The following is a 14,489-nucleotide window of genomic DNA, read 5'->3' as shown; positions in this document are numbered from 1 at the left end:
CTAATTGTTCACCTGGTCCAAAGCTGCTAATAAAACAAGTGTTAACAATCTTCTGTTATCGTAACCCATGTCTCTAATGAAGCTTTTTCCCAATGAAGGTCAACTAATGCTGAAAATGACAAATGCTTTTTAAAATGACCTCCCATGCTATCTTTCTCCTGTACCCATTACGCAGTGTTTTCGAATTTTGTGTCCCTCAGACATTCAGACTCTGTCAACTGGTATCTTGCCGTCACATTTTAGCCCTTGGAGAGCCCTTAAAGTGCTATACTATGTAGTAAGAACACAGATTCTACGTCATTCAGACAAAAACTGGGCAGATGTAGCTGGAGTGTAAACATGTAGACTTGATGGGGCAAAAAAAAAAGCATTAGCTTTCCAGTTTTTTATCTGTAAGATCACTAATAAAAAGGCTAAATTAAAATACTAAAACTTTATAAATATCATCTGAAACAATACACCATTACTCCTAGTTGTTATGAGAATTTAGATTTCAAACAATCTTCAGAGTAATGCCCCCCCCCAAAAAAAATCCAAACCCATCTCTTTCAGCCAAACAAACATTTTCAGGTCATTACCACAGTGGTATGTTTGACGTAACATCGCCTAAAATGGCACTTTCGTGACCAGGACAGCTTATTCAAGGAAAAGATCTTTGCTTAATTTCACGCAAAAACAAAGTCACACCTCGGTATCGAATGTAAACACGACCTTAGGCACGAGAGCATGGTTTCCTCTCAGACTCAGTCGATTAAAAATAGTCAGAAGAGAGCTATAAGTAAACTTACTCTAGTTGTCAACAAATCAATATTACAGTCCTATTCAGAATCCAAGAAAACAGAAGTAAATAAAGAAAACCGATATCTTTAATGGCTATTTTTTTCCACCTTATACATTTTATATGCTTAGGCTTGATCAATTTTTATCTATTTTTTCTGCCTAACTCTATAATGTTGAGTTTCTTTGACTATCCAGCTCTATACAAAATACAAAAGTTACTTGGCTCTGAGGAAAAGGTTGGCTGACTTATAAAATATCATACAGAAGGTACAGAAACAGAACAGACAGACAGACCTGTGAGCGTGACAAGTGGCCACAGTCTGTCACAGTAATTGCCGGTCACTGGAAACAGCAATCATTTTTGCTTTTATTCCCCACATCTACCTGTTCTTCGGATTTTACACAATCAAGCCCACATTCCCAAGTCACTGAATAAAAAACGGTGGTGTTTTTTTTTTTTTTTTCAATTTAATGGAATGCAGAATGTACATAATGATAAAAAAAAAACAAACAAAAAAAAACGAGAATGTGGAGGGAAAAAATAGATGGATGCTTACCTTTAGATTCAAAGTCTCCAGTTTCTCTTTTATTAGCAAAACTCCATGATAACCCTTTGATGGCTCATGCTTGACATGACATAATTGTATAACATGCATGACCCTACCAGAAATGACATGAGATGGAAAGTTATAGATGGGAATGTGGAGTAAATGTGATAATGCTTGGATTAAAAAAAAAAAAAGAAAAAAGTCCCATTCCACAGCTCATTTTCCTAGTGATTGTGGAACGTTAGATTTATTGAATCAGAGTGTGAAAAAATACAATACAAGCCTAAAGAAGAAAGCAGAGTGGACAAGCTTCCCAGGTTGAATCAGACATGTATATATAATCATATATTTGAACACATCCAGCAAACAGTGTTCATTTTTTTCTATGACAGCATCATGTCAGTGTGTGTTTCTTCTGCTCTGTTAATCATATATATAAGAGCTGTGTGTGTGTGTGTGTGTGTGTATGTGTGTTGGAGTGCCATGTGCGGCGTTCATCGTGAGATCGAGTACAGGTTTTTCGGGACATCTCATTCCATTCGTAATCATGCAGAAACACTGAACACATATATTGAACAGTTAAAAAGTTCTTTCTTTCTTTTTTTTCTTTTCTTTTTTTTGAAGCAACACAGGATACTAGAAATACCACTCACACCAGGTTGTACATATTGCTTTGAACCACCAATTTTGTTTATAAGTCATGCATGCCACATAGATGATATTAGGTTTATACAAAAATAACACCAGTGCTTATTATTGTATTCATAGGAATTAAAGAAATTGGTTGCATCCTTTTTTTTTTACCCACATTTTTTTTTTTTTAAACCTCTCAATTCGAATAGACTTTTTGGTTGCCTAAGTGATGGTATGTAGGCGCTCGTGACTAAATTTCAGGTTTAAAAATGCGGTTTATTTACAGCTGCGGTGTATCGCTCCTAAACCCCGACACTGAAACAAGAGCTGTCGAAGACATTTCAGTAGACTAGCCACGCAGTCGAATCGGCTACTGCATGCCATGTTTTTAAGTGTTTTTTTTTTTTTTCTTCTGCACCTCGGCAAATCCTCGAGACGCGTACGCTACGAGAACAAAATCGTCTTGTAGAGCCAAATCGAGTACAAGTGAAACTGCTGCTGATTTTCCAAATGATTTAGTGTTGATCAGTGTACAGCACAATGTCCAGGGATAAGATGATGCAATGAGGTGAAAGAAACAAAAAGTGACAAAATTCACAAATATTCATTTAGGACATTTTTAGGACATGAAAGCAGTAGTGTCGTTTTGACAACGCAACATTTCTGTAGGGACTCGTATAACGCTATGTAACGATTGTACAAAATAACACTTTGGCAGAACTTTCTTAAAGCTTTGACTGCAGAACGAGCTTTTTTGTCGTTTTTTTTGTTTTAACACTACACTGAACGTCAAGCATGGTGCACTAGATGTGAGAAGATTGATAAAAAAAAATTATTCAGAGCATTTGCACGCACAAATGTACTCTCAAACAAACCTTGACAAGCTTGTATATTAAAAAGAGAGAAGAAAAAAACAAATAAATTATGAGAATATCATGCCAATGAACATAGTGTGAATTTACATGATGAAAATATGCATTGTAATTAAAATTCATATAGAACGAACAAAGATTAAATTTTTGAGCTAGCAACGGTAACGCAAATAGCTGTGTACCATTTACAGTAGCCGGTATGTTAGTTATATTATAGGCCTTCGTTTTATCCCCCCAACACACCTACGCCCAAGCAGTTTTTTTTTTTTTTATGTATCTTTCAGGATTTGAAGTAAACACGACGTGCTCTCGTTCTCTCCTTGGTCAAAGTGTTTCTTATTAAACGTGGCATAAGTATATCTGCAAAGCAATGTAGACTACCTGCCCGCTTTTTACATCACAAACGAATGACAGTGCTGAATGCTCCGGGCCTATACACCATTTCATTTATAGATTTCTATAATATTAAAAAGTACTTAATATAAAAATACAGAACAGTTGTAAAAAACAAAACAGAACATTGAGGCTTATATGAAATTTACACATTTCGCCAGAATAATACATCACTTTGGGGAAATAAGCAACAAATTAAAAAAATCTTAATTGCCAGTAGGGGGAAGTGCGGCTTTGTCTAAATTGTTGCACGTGGAATATTAAAAGTGGTCCGTCGTCTTGTCTTTTCGGCAGTGACTGTTTTTTTTTTGGCGCAAAAAAAACGAGGAAAGCAAAAAAAAAAAAAAAAAACAAAACAAAAAAAAAAAAAAGGTAAATGGGATTATAAAAGAACAACCTATAAAATATGGCTCTTAGCAAGTAGAAAAAGTCTAACCTAGCTCGGTATGAAGTCAGGATTAGAAATATGGCAGTACTACGATTTGGGAATTAGAAGCACATGGCCAAAAGTTTGGCAGCTCATCTAACGGGCCATTAACAGGGCTCGAAACAGACGCTTCGGGGTGCGGGATACGTGTTAGCTATAATGTGTCGGATGCTGATTTTTATTTGTTTTTCCTTCAGAGGCGGAGTGTCGGAACGGAACTGCTCAGATCCTCCAAATGTCTTCCGCAACTGATCAGCACAACCGAGTCGAGTCTAACGTGAAACGACAAGAAAAGTAGACCTGAATCTAAGCTGAATGCAGGAACGCATGCGTGCACACACACTCACTCACACACACAAACTCTCAGTCATGAGTCATGGTAAACACAAAGTTCCATGCTGACATCCTCTAACTTCATTCTGGGATTTCGATTGCAACTGTTGAGGCTGAGATGATGGGCTGCATGGCCCACGTTTCATCATGGTGAAAATCAAGCGCACGTTCTTTCACTCTACTTTCATCGTAGCAGCCTTAGGTCTGTGCGTACACAACCCAAAACACGGTCGAAGAAACAAAGACAAAGATAACCTTAATTCAAATAAAAGTCAATGTATTTGGGGAAGGAAAAAAAAATGTAGTGTGTGGACTCCTTAAAACATTGATTTTGAAGACAGCAGTTTTGGGGTTTAAAAAAAAATATTAAACAAGGAAAAAAAAGAACAATGTTTGAAACTATTGACTACTTTTCAGATGAGTGTCGCTTGTGTTTAGAAACATCATAAAATGTAAAAAGAATAAAATCATGTATGAACACATCTGTTGTAAATCTGACACAGTAAAATTTGTGAAAAAAAAAAAAAGACCTAAAAAACAAAAACATGACGTATAAATCTGACCACCAAAAAAAAAAAAAAAATAGCAAGAAAGAGAGAACAAGGATACAATGTCAGTGAAGGACAGGCTGCAGCCTCCGATCTGCCCTCATGTGGGCAAGTTAGACTCTGCCGCACAAGCTGTCAGAGTGCCGACGCCACGCTGCCAGTCGAGGAGGAGCTGAAGGGGGAGGAGGCTCCATGCGGGGATTCTGCATGAAGGGCGAGGTGTTTCTTTTTTTTTTTCTTTCAGGGAGAAGCTTGAAGGGGGACACAATCAGGACTGAGGAGAAGATGGTCAGACGGAGAACTCGCGGCCGTGGACGGAACTGTCCGGGGGTTCTCCGCCTCCACCTCCACTTTTCCTAGGGGAGGCGGAGGAGGAGGACACGGAGGAGGAGGAAGGCAGCGGCTCGATCTCGGCACTGCTCTCCTCTATCGTCGGCACGTCCTCCTCCTCCTCCTCCTCCTCCTCCTCCTCCTCGGCCCGCGACATGAACTCAGGATGGACCATGAAGTTGTGGATGGAGCTGTTGGACTCGAGGCCCGTGTACAGTGAGCTGCGGAAAGCGTTCACCACCTTAATCTGGGGTTTCAGGAGAAATGCAGAGAGAAAGAACACGGATTAGATTACACTAGTGGTCACGGAACGTGCACTGCATCTGCAACTTAGGAAAACGCAATCTCCAAACTGAAGCTGCTTGTAAAGTACAAAAACAACAAATAGAACATAGCACAAGCATTTAAAAAAAAAAAAAAAAGGTACAACAGGCATGAACTTCAAGCACGTCACTGCACAACATTAAACACATCACAGGCACTAAAAATACCAGACATTAGACATGCTACACACACAAACAGGCAGCACCCAATCACGTGCACGCTCTACTGAACAAACGTCTTATCCTTTTTTTCTTCTTTAAAGAGGTGTTGACGAGAAAAATGGAAAATATGTATATTTTTTCCTTTTAAAGAACAAAGAAGAGATACAGTGAAATTCAAACAATCTGCAATCTGAGAAGAATTTCCCTGAATCACTGCAGGTTAAAGGGTCTCAGCATCAGCAGGAACACTCAATTGCATGATCGTTGAACTAAAGCTGTTTTCTGATTTCGATGGTGTATTTCATCTAACAACGTCTGGATGATGCAATCATGCCTTTCAAAGTGTTTTAGATCAATCACGTATGCACTATACAAGTGACATGCATGGCCAGTGGCAGTGGGGAAAAATACTCTCTCTTTTTTCTCTGCTAAATGAATGATATTTGTGGGGACTGATAGTTCACAAAGTTTTTTATCTTGAGATATGGTTCATTCTTGAAAAATAAGACTTTAATTGAAGTTACTGCTCGGTTTCAGTAGACGGAGTTTAGAAGCATCAAGTAAAATATGGGGAAAAAAAACCCTGAAAATGTCTTTTGAGAATATGATTTATATTTGAATTAATCCAGTGAGTTTGTATTTACATTCAATTACCATTTTTTCACGTTTACATCATCAACTTCAGACATTGACATAGTGAGAGACACTTGGTTCTTCCGTGAAATGCCTACAAGATAAGCTAAGATGATAAGTACTTAGTGCTTATCTTCTGATAGTACTTTCCAAATGTACTGCTATGGCATTAAAAAGACAGCCCAGTTCAAGGGGATATCCTTTTCCCAAAGTTGTGAATAGACCGAGTTAGTTCAAGTCTGGGACTAGGCTTAAGATCTGGAAGTGTCTGTGCTGAAACTCAGAATGAAAGGCAGGAGAGCCAATAAACATACAGAAAATGTTCAGCTGCTCCTAAACATGTGAAATTGCGCACCGACTCAATCCCGTCTATAATACGGTGTCTGTCAGCGCCATTCGCTTTCCCTATACGAAGCCTTAAGCCTCCACATGCCATAAATATTGATATCTGGCTTCACTAGGACGACTGTTTATATTCCCAGAATTGCATTTTGTCATACGGTCAAATCTCCTATGAATCTCATAAGCCGCTCCATCACGGCTTCAGAGAAAAGTGGCTCTTCATCTCGGCACGTCTGGCATCCCTTCGGGATTAAATCGCTCATTAAAGTTTAACCCCACAAAAATTAACCGAGAAAGAGAAAACATCTCTCTGGAAGACACAAAGGAGAAAGGCACACAAGACAAAAGGACTTCCAAAAATCAAACATCAATGGTTTTAACTTCCATAAGAGGAGGGAATGCATTTCTATTGCTCCCTCGGAGAAGAATAGTCATTTATACACAATTCGTCAGCTGCAAGTCAGCGGACGGCTTTGAGAAACGCACAGCAGTAATACAAGCAGACGATTTCTCCTGCTGAAAGCTAAAGGGATGGCGTGGAAAACGTTTCCACCTAGGTAACATAGGTAAAGGGAGCAGAAGAGTTATGACTCGCATATCCTCCTGCAAAACAGAGTGGGAGGGATGAGTGAAGTAAGCATGGAGCGTGTCGTGTCAGAGATCTGGAAAGAGAGGAGGAGGGGTATGGGGGGGTGGGCTGGAAAAAATAGTCTAGATGGATAGAGAGCAGGGGGGGGGGGAAGAAGAGAGTGTAAAGTGTGAGAAGGCGAGAGAAAAGGAGAAGGGAGGGTGTAGGAGAAGGCGAAAGGGGGAGGGGATGTGAGAGATGAAGAGTCTGCCATCTCTCATCAGTGGCAAGAAAGTGAGATATGAGTGAGAGAAAGAGAGAGCAAGCTTAAAGGGTGAGCATCTGCATGTTTCCGTCTCTCCCTCTTTCTCGGTTCTGTTGCTAGGCAGACAGCAAACATGAGGCACAAGAAGTGGCGACCCGTCACCTTGGAGACACTCTCAAAGGATAGATCAAGGTCATGGACCAATTACGCTGCATTCCTTTAATCACTTCCTGTTTCATTCCTTTAATCTCTTTTTAGAGAGGATTTTGACCAGACATGTTCTCATACATTCATTAACTATGGAAAGTGCCAATGTGCTGCCCTATGCCAGGTTTTGGTTGCCAGGCAAACTAAATAATTGGCATTAAAATAGATAAAGAGATATACTCATATAGCAATCTTAACAATGGACATCGTCACAGAGCAGCTAGGCTGTAAATGGGTCCCTAATGAGGCAAGCCAGAGTTGGTAATGGCAAGGAAATGCACCAAGAGATGGCATGAGGAAGAAACCTTGAGTGAAACAAGACCTAAAACAAGGCACAGTGTCTTCTAGGTATGGAAAAGTCTATACTATCAACAATTCAGTCAAATGTACAAATATTACTTCGTCTATAATATCAAAGGTGCAATCAATTGTATTAAAAGGTCTTTCAATCTGACCGTATCAAACAGTCAAGTCTATAGTATCAGTCGCTTTCAAGATCACTCTAGAATTAAATGAAAAATATATAGTAGAGCATTAGTTTAAGCACGATTCTAATTTATAAAATGGGTGTACTGAGGTCTCAAATCAATATTGAAGATATTTTAAAATATATCGCTCATTTTTGCAGTGAAATGTGTGGCGTGTGTTGCAGCAAAAGGTACGAAAGAAAGGTGTGCTCTATAGTTCTAAAGTGGGTAAAAACATTTCCTATAATAAAAAAATATTTTATTTCTGGTTGTTGAACCTACAAATAATACAAAATTAAAAAAAAGATTCTTCACCCAGACCACTGTTTTGTCCACCAACCAAAAACCTAATTACTGCTTCTGCCTTTCAGAGTGAAAAGAAAAGATTCCTTAAAAAAAAAACGATTAAAGAAGCTGCAAACGTTAAGCGTCAATACAAAGAGGTCATAAAAAGCACACATGCATGTACATACAGATACACATGCACAAACTGAGATCTGCATGCGCATATACTGTATACTCTTCTTTCTTTATTTTATGCACTGGATGCTCAGCTATTAACCTCTGTGAGACCTTTTAATTAGATAACGCTTAAAATAACTCTGATCCCCCTCAGGGACTGGAGCCTAATCCGCTCCTAACTTTCTTAATCAAAAGGAAAAAGAAAGTGAGCGATAAAAAGCAAATCGGAAATCAAACCGGCATTCGCATCCTGAACGCCTCTGAATTCTTTCATTCATTGGCTCTATCTATTTCCTCTCGCAAGGCTATAAAGCATGCACACAGTAGCAGAGCAATTCATATTCCCGTCAAACAGCGTGCACTGGTATAACCAGAGGGCCAAATGCCAAGAGTGAAAGTGATGGAATGCAAGAGAAGTAAGTAGATCTTGTACATATTTTACATTATTAGACATTTGTAGTTTCATGCATTGTGGTTGAGGACCAAAAAAAAAAACCCTGAGAATTTCCTCAAGCTGAATGGAAAATGACATTTGCACTCCATGGGACTGATTTCGTCTGTGAGATTTTCTAAATCATATTGCGAGTGGCTCTGTAAAAGCATATTTATAAAATCACATGCAGATTGATTTCAGATGCAGACTGTTCTATTAAAGCCGTTTTTCACACTAGCCTCTACGTTTTCTATTTACATTTCCAAGCTGCACAATGATAACTTACCAAAGTGAAAATCTCACCAAAGTCAAATCTATATAGTATTTTCTATTATAAATATATAGCTCTAAATCCTTTGTGTAGACACTGTTTACTAATTTCCATCTTTAAATAGTCCTCCGACACACAACTTTGCTCATCTTAAGCATTAATTACAAGAAGCTAATCATATTTTAGCTAATCAGCTTAGAATAATCTGACAATCATAATCAGGAAAAGAATTGCAAGCGCAGAATTGGGTAAAAAAGGCTAAAATCAAGCCAATTAATAACATGCCATTATGATAAATATTGAAAAATTAAAAATTAGCTTATTATGATGGTAATTAAATTATGCTGATTTCCCAAACAAATGATGGTGACCCCATTTGGTTTACAAAACGGGCTTGTGACAGAAACTCGCATGTGATATTTATTTACTATGCAATACTATGAATGCCGTTTAAGTAAAAGAAGTCTTTGTCTTTCTATCTCTGCTAATTCCTCAACAATATCAAGAGACTAACCAATAAACCAAATAAAAATAAATAAATAAGTAAAAATTGGGAACTGTTAGCTAACAAAGATTTTTTTTTGCTGTACGTTTCTTTAAGAACGTATGCTAGTACTACTAATGTTGGACGACGAACAACCCCTTACCCCAAGCTTGTTATTTACAAACCTGCCAAACCTTTACAGAGCCTCTTGCGAATAAATACAATTCTTCACTGTGTTAATAGGAGGATTGATTAGCCAAATGTGCTTTGTCGCACAAAAAAAAAGTTGCGTTTCCACCCATGTATGGAGGAATTGGAAAGGAATTTGACAAAAATCCCTCCACCCAAACTTGAGTGCGTAATCTATGGACGGAGCCAAATTCCACAGTAAAGCCTCCAGTCTAGAGTACTCCAGATCAGATAAAAAAGAGAGAGGGAGTGGGAGAGAGAGAGAGAGAGAGAAAGAAAGAGAGTGTATTTGGTAATCTGTGACATGGAGACAAAGAAAGACAGTTTGAAAGAGAGATGGGAAAGAAAGAAGGTGGTTATAATGCTTTGGTTGCTCATGCAGAAGCAGTCTGGCTTGTGTGTTAAGAGCCACTCACTGCCTGCAGTAGAGGAGGAAGCAGGGGCAGGCAGCGCCGTGGCAGTGGAAGGGGAAAGCCCTACATGCGTGGGGCTAGAAACGGTTTTTGCGTCGTTGTGCTGGCTGACCACCGAAGGCTGGCGCCGCAGCGCACCGGGCACCGCCGTTTGGCCTGACTGGAATGTATAAACCACGTCCATCTGCAAAGGAGAGGGGAGAGGCCCCGATGAAGTAAAGGGAGAATGAAGGAAAAAAGAGGGAAGACACAAAGACACCAAGACACCAAGATATAAAGCAATCAGTGGTTACAGCAGACATGTTACTGAAGAATAAAAAAAATAAAAATTAAAAAAAAAAAAGACATAACCCCATAATAATTAGTTTTTTTAGGCAGCTGAGGAAGAGCAAGGATGAAAGGAGATTTGGTTTTTTTTTATATGAATGAATAAAACATTTTTATATTCTTTTTTTTGTAGGAAAAAGTTTTTAGAACTAAGGAAAGGCTGAAAGCTCCCATTGAAAAGAAAAAAGGTAAAGGACAAAAAAAAGTGGTTCTACAAGGCGGCATTGATGAGTTCACCATGAATTGTCTATGTGCCAATTAAATCCTCTATTGTGTACAGCTAACCATGCATGACATAAAAAAATAGAAATCCAGGAGGATTAGAAATTGTGTTGGTGGGACAGGAAAGGCGATAAGGAGCTAATTAGTCAAGCAGCTTTTTTTCCCCTTGCGGTCAAATGGGGAGACGGAGAGGGAACGTTCAACCTTGTCTATGTCAGTGCTTGAAGGCAAAGAGGGAAGAGGCAGTCTGGAATTCAAGGGCAGGGAAGTGGATTTGGGACAAAATCCAGGCCAGATGATACGCACTAAAAAAACTTCCCATTTGTCGTGACATCACTGTTTGCTCCAGTTACACCACCAATCATCATGTGTCATCATGGCACACATTTATATGTAGAACATACATTCATGCTTAAAAAAAAATCATTTAAACAATATGTAATGTCAATTTCAGTTAAATAAAATAAAGGTTTAAACTTGATATGACATGAGCAAATGGTGCAATGTTTTTGTACTTTCACAAAAGATTAATATGGTAAAAATCTTTCAATTTCACAATAATCAACAAAGATTAATAAATAAATAAATCAATAAAGCTTAATAATAATAATACTTAAACTAAAAAGCCTGCACTTTTGTAACTTGGCCACCGGGGTGAGAATATTCGAGGTCCTTCTTGTTAAAAAGCAAGCTGAAATAATGAAAAAGAAAGCAAAAAAAAAAAAAAAATTGAAAGAGACTGACAAAGATTGATGGCCTAAATGCCTTGTGATCCCAGTAAATTACAGTTAAACAAAACATTTCAGCCCTGAAATGCAGCGAAACATTTGCTTGGTATTCAGCTTTCCATTTTCAGAGGCGGACAGGAAACCTAATGAAGCCCGACGGTAGAAACATGTTGCCTGTGGACATTTGTACGGAACGTTTATCGTTGCTCAGTAAGAGTCATATCGCCCTTGTCTCGGCGTTCCGTAAAGGGTTCTCCTGTCAGGCTCATCCAATCCAAAAAATAAAAACCCACACACAACAGAAAAGAAACTATCCTTGAAGCTAAATAAATCTCTAGTAGAAACTGTATAAAGCCTTATATTCTCCAATAAAGGTTTCTTTTATTAGAAGCAGCTTGAGCAGATTGAACTTTTGACATCCAATGTCTCGCACACAGAATTGCGGTCTCTAGAGATTCATTCTCTCCGGATTTCTAGAAGGCTGTAGATAACTTTTGTAGCCATGAGGGAAGTGCGTTATATCCCAGTGTGTCTTGTCCTTTACCATGTGACACACACCACTGCTCAACTCGGCATCTTAAAAGGGTCTGAGTTCGCATGAATGAGCTCAGAGAAGAAACAAAGGCTCTCGTCCATTTACATTTGTTTTTGTATTGTTTTATCATTAGGCTGATAAAGCTCCCTAATCAGAAGGAGTGCAGGGTTACGACTGGAGTTACGGCTGTGAGGTTAACATTCAAATGCTTGTTCTTATGTTGTACGTTGTCGTACAAAGTGACTTTTTTAAGGCTAATAATAACCAGATTAGGAAATCTGTAAGGAAACACTTAGAAGGCCACCTGTCAGCGCATTGTTTTCTGTGGAAAAACTTTAAAGCAGAAGGTTCTGTGATTTCCAAATATGTGAGCAGATGCATTTTTTTTTCTTTTTTTTATACTTATTATGTATAATTGAGCTTGATGAGGGAACATTTGCAGAATTCGTTCTGACTTTACATAATATTGAATGTAACTGTAGAGGCTTTAAAGGCGCAACTGCCGTATGAAAGGAATAAAACCCATCAGTGCATATAATTAAAGAAAAGGGGGAAAAAAATAACACCACTACACATCAGGTTGTATTAAACGACTCGGCCACTGATTATTTGCCAGTAATGGCACAGGCCATTAGTATTCCTTATTATTCTCAGCACTTACTTTCTAGAACTCTTAATAAGTAATATATAAAAATAAAAAAAAAAACAGGCTACGCAAATAAAGCTGGTTTGAATGGTCTGTGCTGACTATAAGTTATGTCATAATGTAGTGTAAGATCAATATAGTGATCTTTCGTATCCAGAAAGCCATTAAGTCAAATGCAGTGGTGCGAGTAGGATTTAATCATTTCTACCAAAAAAAAAAACTTGTGAAGCGAGTAAAGACTGATTTAGTTCATTGTTCTGCTCAGCTGTACACCCTGCTCAAGCAAATCAAGCAATCCCTCAACTTTCTAATGCTATAGTATGGGTATAGACATAAATAATGTTGTAGTCGTAATGCTCTGAGGGCTAACCAGCTAAGCAAAGTGGCAAATTCTTTGAATGGCTGCACTGCATTAAATTTTACTTTGTCTTTGACCTCACACACTCTTGTTCTTTGGCTGATTAGGCCAACAAAACTTTTTTCCAATATTTGATCATATATTCACAATAAAAAGTCTACAAATGATTAAGATCTTTTACACATCTTCATGTCTTCATTTTCCTCGCTTCTGCAAATGTGGTTAGGGCTGGAAGAGAAGACTACACTGGTAAGTGAGAGGGCATTGTGGGTGTACCTGAGTCTGGATGCGGTTCAGGCCTCGGAACCAGAGGATCTGACCGCGACGCAGCTCCATCTCGGCATGATCGATCTCATCCACGTCCTGGATCTGCTCCTCCTTCTGCATTTCCTCCTTGGTGCTACCGTGACCAGCCGTCATCAGGAACTTGAGTCGGTGTGTAGGGATGGCAGAGATCAACTGAGGACGAAGAAAAGAATGAGGGTGAATATCAAATTAGCAGTTTAACTGATCAGATTCATTTCTACTAAAAAAACAACAAACAACTTTGTATAGATTTGTAGCCTTTCTAACTATGAACAACGTTCGGCTATTTATTAGATTTATTTCTCAAATTATTCAGTCTACTAACACCTGTCTAAAGCTTTAATACACTGAAAATGTATTTAAACAAGTTTTTCAAGTCCTTGTTATTGTATAAACTCCGATTTTTCCATTTTCCGTCTAATCTCCATTTGTAGTCCAATAATTTGAAGCTGTGTAAAAGAGACATCATTTTGCCCAAAATTTCCATGCACTGTGAAAAGAATGGAAACATGACTAATTTCTAAGAGGCGGTTTTGGAGGCAGTCGAGCAATATTTCAGCAAAACATTTGCTTTCAGTAAATTATCCACTCAAACATGTCTTTTTTGTCTTGAGACTACAATTTGTCATAATGAGTCACTAACAAAGCAGACATAGCTTACTGATTAAGTTTCTGTTCCACAAAAAAATGGATAACTGTAATTAACTGAAATGGTAAAAGCAGTTTTGAAATGGTAAAAGACAGCTGCAGTGTTCTAAATTTATATTATATAGTCACATACAGTATACACTGAATGGACATTAGTATTGGGACACCTGAATTTTCCAACCATATGTGGTTCTACCCAAACTGTTGCCACAAAATTAGAGACACACAACTGTATATGGTGTCTTTGGATTCGGTAGGCGAACATTTTTCTTCACTTGAACTAGAAGACCCAAACCTGCTCCAGCATGACAGTGCCACTGTGCACAATGTGAGCTCCATGAAGATATGCTCTACATGGGTTGGAGTGGAAGATCATGAGTGCTTCAGACCTCAACCCAATTAAACACCTTTGGGATGAACTGGAATGCTGACCCCGATTAAACACCTTTGGGATGAACTGGAATGCTGACTACACCCCAGGCCTGATCATCCCTACATCAGTACCTGACTTTACGAACAGCCTTGAGGCTGAAGGAGCATAAATCTCCACAAGCACACTAGCACAAATCTAGTAGAGAATCTTCCTAGAAGAGTGGACGTTACTATAACAGCAAATGGGGACTAAATGTTGAAAGG

At 38.5% G+C, this 14,489-nt stretch overlaps 1 protein-coding gene across 8 annotated transcripts in view; it reads right to left on the bottom strand.

The window, feature by feature from the left end:
• Positions 1-4,246: 4,246 nt before the first annotated feature.
• atp2b4 (ATPase plasma membrane Ca2+ transporting 4) overlaps positions 4,247-14,489 on the bottom strand; it is a 104,598-nt gene continuing 94,355 nt past the window's right edge. For 5 of the 8 annotated variants that reach the window (XM_046874725.1, XM_046874724.1, XM_046874723.1 and 2 more), the window contains 2 exons: positions 13,176-13,358; positions 4,247-5,111 (listed from right to left, as the gene is read on the bottom strand). In XM_046874725.1, coding sequence (XP_046730681.1) covers positions 4,824-5,111; positions 13,176-13,358 — 471 coding nt within the window. In that variant the 3' untranslated portion in view covers positions 4,247-4,823. Of the gene's footprint in view, positions 5,112-10,086; positions 10,268-13,175; positions 13,359-14,489 lie in introns of all 8 variants that reach the window. The other 3 variants (XM_046874728.1, XM_046874729.1, XM_046874730.1) reach the window with 2 other exon arrangements.

The sequence above is a fragment of the Silurus meridionalis genome, chromosome 19 (assembly GCF_014805685.1).
Source record: "Silurus meridionalis isolate SWU-2019-XX chromosome 19, ASM1480568v1, whole genome shotgun sequence".
NCBI classification, from domain to species: Eukaryota; Metazoa; Chordata; class Actinopteri; order Siluriformes; family Siluridae; genus Silurus; species Silurus meridionalis.
Note: the sequence above shows the minus strand (reverse complement) of the source record. Positions and strands in the feature narration are given on the sequence as shown.